Here is a 6,000-nt window from a genome sequence, read left to right on the forward strand (position 1 = left end):
TCTCATAATTATTACTCATCTCATAGTTTCAACTTTTTATCTCATACTTATGGCTTGTTAATTATGACTTAGTATGTCAGTTTCAACTTTTTTTATTTTCTCAGAATCTTGACTCATAATTTTTATGTTTTATCTCATAATTTTGACTTTTTATGATTTTTTTTTTCTTATTAGTAGTGGAAATGTGCTTACATATAATTGGTATTTAGACAAAAAGTTTATTTAATCCCATAAATAATAAAATAAGCATTTTATCCCAAACTTTTTTTACATCGATTTTTGTCCATGCACTTTTTAAAATCTACATTAGTAAATAACTCCCACTTCCTGCGTTCAGGCAGTTTTATTTACATTGGTTTACCATTGCTGTGTCTGCTATTGTTCAAAATGTTTTATTAATTTTGACAAACTACTGTGTGTATATATAATTAGAAAGGTCTAAATGTCTTTGCACACCGAGTCCGAAATTCTTGTCCAAACGTTTTGCACGTTAAAAAATAAATACAACCTCACGTTTACACACTGCCTCCGAAACTTTCGTCCGTCATAAAAAAAAATTCTGACCAGGTTCGATTCTCTGCGTTTTCGCACACGTTGCAAGCATTTTGATAGGAGAGGATGACGAATACGAAAATTTCGGACTCAGTGTGCAAAGACCTTAAGAGTTCAGCTTTGATATCTGATCACTGTTTTATGATAGAAATGTTCTAGCAAATGTAATATAATCATTGGGTCAGGGGTACAAGCCACAACAATGAAAAAAAAAAAAGAATCTTCATACCTTTCATCATGAAATGGCGATCCACAGATACTACCAGTCCAGTCTGTCACTTGGGTAAAGGGTCTGTGCTGAGCATCTGATGCATAATTTCCAACTGCAGTTTTAATACATGAAAAATGATAAATCAGAGAAATATTGATATATTCTTCATTAGGCATGGGCCGGTATGAGATTTTGACAGTATGATAACCTTAAGCAAAAATATCATGGTTTCACGGTATCACGGTATTGTTGTTACAGTTCTAAAATGTGTTATTTTTAAATTACTGGGTAAAAAAAAAATTTTTTCCACTGAACACAATATATTTTGTTTTTGAGCAACATACAGAATATTAGGGACAGTCAGTTCCCCTCAGAAACACATTCATTTAAACCCCCAAATCAATATTGAGGATTTTCTTCCAATAGTTTGTGCATCATGAACAGTGAGTGATCTGCCTGCTACAGTATTTTTCTCTGTGCGTCCGTCTTCAACGTCTCTGGCCTGTGTTAACGGGCGTTTACAGACTTCATATTTTCACATAAATTACATTTTGGAAAACTATTGCATTGCAACGCAGTTTGTGCAAAGTCCAGAACAGAGACGAGTTGCTTGCAATAAGACAAAAAACGGCCGGTTGCAGATTGCGTAAGTTCCAGGGGAAGCTCCTTATGTTCGGCCGTCATACACACACGTGACTGACCGCTCGCTCGCACCAACAGGAGGAGGCGGCTCGTGTTACTCTCTACACTGCACTCAACCTGAGGGATTCCTACACTTTCAGTCTTTGAGGAGTCATGAAAAACAGAGCATACCGCAGGAACGGTATAACGGAAAATATTAGCAGTTTTGAAACAGCGAAATTTTCAAATCGCGGTATACCTTGAAACCCGTAATCGGCCCATGCCTATTCTCCATTGTTTATTTCACATTTTGTCCAAGACAATTATCCTGTATCATAATTCTCCAACAAATTATCCACTGCATTTCTTTGTTAAAACTATACTCAGTCTTATTTGTTAAATAAGCATTTGAGGTAGTGTGTTACCTTTTGATATAAAATTTATTGGACCATGTTGAAGAACCATGTTTTTTTATGTTATTTTATTTTTGAATACATATTGGTTATGTATTGTATGTTTGAGGTTTTAAATGTATAAAGTAAAGGCATTATATGTAATTCTTGCACTTCTTTTGGTGTTGTTCTTAGACTTATACTGACACCTAGTGGTGTGGATGTACCATCTGTTTTTAGTATTCAGCTGAATGTATTATGCCAGTGGTCGCCAACCCTTCGATTGCGATCGCCTGCTAGATCTTTATCACTGTCCCAGTAGCTCCCGAAAATAACAGAAAAATAAGTACAAAAAACATGAAATTTCTCCAGTCTTTGTACTTTGTCTAAGACGCATAGAGAATACTGTTGCAGGCAGAGCAAGCTCACTGTTCACAATGCGCAAAATATAAAATATAAATACTGAATATAAATAAATATAAGAATTAAATATAAGAAAATATAAAAATTGAATTGGGGGTGAGGAGTTATATGAATGTATCACTGAAGGGAACTGACTGCATTCAATGGTAATGGCATTTTCTTTTCCTCTTACCTCTGTATGAAGTACTGCGCTGCTTTGTTTACAGCTGTAACCAAGGAAACAATTTACTTCTGGTGTTCCATAAGTGCCACCTGCTGTCAGAGAGTGAATTTGCACTCTCATTCAGCCCGTCTGCTGTTTCGGTTTCGTTCAGATGTTTTATGTAGCATAATTTCACAACGATAAAGACATTCTGTTTTGCTTTAAATTTTGTAATTATAGTTTAATTAAAATAAAAAATAAAAATCATTAAAATTTTATTAAAACATAAGTAGCTTAGTATCTTTATTTGGATCATGATTAAAATGCAGTGGCTGCCTAGTCTAATTTCAAATGGCTACAGATATTTTTAAGGCAAGTATGCTTGTTATAGAGCTAATAAACAATAAATAAATTTGCTTGTTAAAAAAATAAAATCGGTCATGAAAAATCATGATCAGTGCATCACTAATTACAATACTAAATAAAATACTCAAATTGACAGCACAATCTGGGCTGTCTTTTTCTATCAGTTCTTCTATAGGTAGATCTTGTCTTTCATAAAGGACGAGGTCAGGGATCTTGGGCTTAAAAAGGTTGGTGACCACTGTATTAAGCTAATAATGGTTAACTTTAATGGTGTTATTAATATTTTCATAGAAAGGTGATGCATACTACCAAGAGAGCTGCTTGGGAAGACACAGCCTTCTTTTAATATAATCATCTAAGTCCAAAAATACATTACTAACATGTAAATCATTCTAAGAGGCTTAGATAGTTTAAGGGTTTTGCTTCAAGTACCTTTTATAAAATCTACAGGCGCATTTAAGAACATTCAACATTAACCAAGATGCTTACTTAAGACCATCAGGGTATATCATTAAGAAAGGCTACAGGGCTCTAATGATGAATAATTCCATGAATAATGAATAATTCTTCATTAAATTCAATTATAAATTATTTCTACACCTTTTTATTTAGTTTGAACATGAACTGAAGGGAACATTTAGTCTAATTCACACAGAATTCTTTGAGGTGACCTTATTAAAAGAGAAATAGGAGGTTGCAGGGAGTTTATGATGATGTGAAGCTGCAGTAATATAAAAATACCCTGCTCATTGTGAAGAGAAACAAGAAGACTGTCTGCCAAATGTTGTCTGCAAGACATCGAAAAGTTTTGTCAGTGTCAATGCAAATAGCACCTGCATCTTAAATCTGCCTCTCTTGGGAAATAAAGGCCGAGCTACATCACAACCACAGTCTTATCATTTTTTAGCCCAAAATTAGAGTTCACATTGACACTGACTGCTGCAAAATGTTAATTGTTGTGTTGTGTTTTCAGGACTGGGCAAAAGAGGAGTGGAGCGGAGGCTGTCCTGTGAATGTGATGACCCCTGGGATGCTAACGTATTACCACCCGAGTCTTCGAAAGCCTTTCGGCAGGTAAACAAATCCACTACGCTGGCCAAATCCCTTCATGTTCAACAAAGCCTCTTTCAAAGCTCCAGTGCCTCATTTCCTTCACATTCTCTGTCCTTCAAGGAATAGTTCACACAAAAATAAAAATTCTGTCATTATGTACTTACCATCATGTCATGCCAAACCCACTGGTATTTTTCTACAGAACACAAAAGGAGTTGTGCTCTTTCCTATACAATGGCAGTTCATAGAGTGACCATAGCGGTCAAACTGCAGAAAAGCACCATAAAAGTAGTCTATTCGACTCCAAGCCTGTATTAAAGCTATTGAACGCCTTCTGAAGAATACAGAGCACGTGTCATATAGATTACCTTTATGGTCTTGGAGTGAAAAAAAAAACTAAAATGAAAAAAACTAAAATCCAGTTCTCTTAGGGCAATAAAAGGGTCTCAGATCTCATTTTGGTTGTGATCAGGTCTTAGTCCCGTTTCATTTTTGTGGCACCAAAACACTACATAATAATAATAATGTATATTATATTATATTATATATTAATAATAACAGTAGTCCAGGCACCAAAAACATTGTAACAGCATATTTAACAAGAACAACAACAATAATAATAATAATTATTATTATTATTATTATTAACCACTGTTATTAATAATGACAGTACTCAAGGCACCAAGAATTGTGATACTATTATTATATTTAACACTACTACTACTGATTATTATTAATAATAACAACAGTAGTCCAGGCACCAAAATAATTGGTCAAATATACTATTTAAATTGTGATAATATTAATAATAATAATAATTCTAGAATAATAATAATATTAATCATAACAGTAGTCCAGGCACCAAAATAATTTGTAATATATACTATATCAATTGTGATAATATTAAGAAGAATAATTATAACAGTTGTTGTTCATTTGCTTATTGCTAATAATAAACTAATAATAATTATTATATTTATTAATCACTGTTATTAATAATAACAGTTGTCCTGACACCAAAACAAATATATTTACTATTAGAACATTTAACAATAATAATAATAACAGTAACAATAATAACATTATTATTATTATTATTATTTCTTCACTTTTTTTTACTTTTTTCAGCATGACAGACATGACATTTATTATAAAAATAAATAAATATATATATATATATATACACACACACACATTCTCCTTTCACATACATATATATATATATATATATGTCAGAATTATTGGCACCCTTGGTAAATATGAACAAAGAAGGCTGTGAAAATAAATCTGCGTTGTTAATCATTTTGATCTTTTATTTAAAAAAATTCACAAATATCTAACCTTTCATTGAACTAAAACAATTGAAAATGGGGGAAAATCTCATTATGAAATAAATGTTTTTTCTCAAATACACGTTGGACACAATTATTGGCACCCCTAGAAATTCTTATGAGTAAAATATCTGTGAAGTATATTCCCATTCATATTTACAATTTTGAGCATACCAGGGTGATTATGAACATAATATTATCCAGCCATGGCTTCCTGTTTCACAGGAATATAAATAGAAGGGAAAACAGAGGCCAATTTCCCTTTACCATCCATCACAATGAGAAAAACCAATGAATATATTTCTGATGTGCAGCTAAAGATAATTGAGCTTGACAAATTAGAAAGTGGCTTTAAGAAAAGAGCTAGAGCAGCGAAAATTCCCATTTCCACCATCAGGGCAATAATTAAGAATTTCCAATCAACAGAAAATGTTACAAATCTGCCTGGAAGAGGATGTGTGTCTATATCGTCCTAATGCACGGTGAGGATGAGTGGCTAAAGACTCTCCAAGGACCACAGCTGGAGAATTGCAGAAAATAGTTGAGGCTCAGGGTCAGAAAACCTTAAAAAATCTAATCAAATCAAACAGCACCTACACCTCGTGTTGTTTGGGAGGGCTTAAAAAAAATCAAGAAAAGAAAATGCTCTCATCCAAAAACAATCCACAGCATATTCTTTTGTCAGACATGACTGGAACTTCAAATGGGATTTGCTTTTTAGCAACAAACAAAAGTACCCCATGTGTACAATGAAATATACTGCTGTATTTTTAATGTTGTGGGCCTATATTTCTGCTGGAGGTCCTGGACATCTTGTTTAGATACATGGCATCTTTGATTCTATCAAATACCAACAGATAAAAAAATCAAAAAGTGACTGACTCTGTTAGAAATCTTATAATGGGCCAT

The 6,000-nt window shown here is 33.2% G+C and overlaps 1 protein-coding gene across 1 annotated transcript in view; it reads left to right on the forward strand.

Moving 5' to 3' along the window:
* LOC107553718 (probable flavin-containing monoamine oxidase A) overlaps nucleotides 1-6,000 on the forward strand; it is a 48,322-nt gene that overhangs the window by 32,140 nt on the left and 10,182 nt on the right. The window contains exon 11 of the mRNA XM_016236033.1: nucleotides 3,681-3,781. Coding sequence (XP_016091519.1) covers nucleotides 3,681-3,781 — 101 coding nt within the window. The remainder of the gene's footprint in view (nucleotides 1-3,680; nucleotides 3,782-6,000) is intronic.

The sequence above is a fragment of the Sinocyclocheilus grahami genome, unplaced genomic scaffold (genome assembly GCF_001515645.1).
Source record: "Sinocyclocheilus grahami isolate Dianchi unplaced genomic scaffold, SAMN03320097.WGS_v1.1 scaffold478.1, whole genome shotgun sequence".
In the NCBI taxonomy this organism is placed as follows: domain Eukaryota; kingdom Metazoa; phylum Chordata; class Actinopteri; order Cypriniformes; family Cyprinidae; genus Sinocyclocheilus; species Sinocyclocheilus grahami.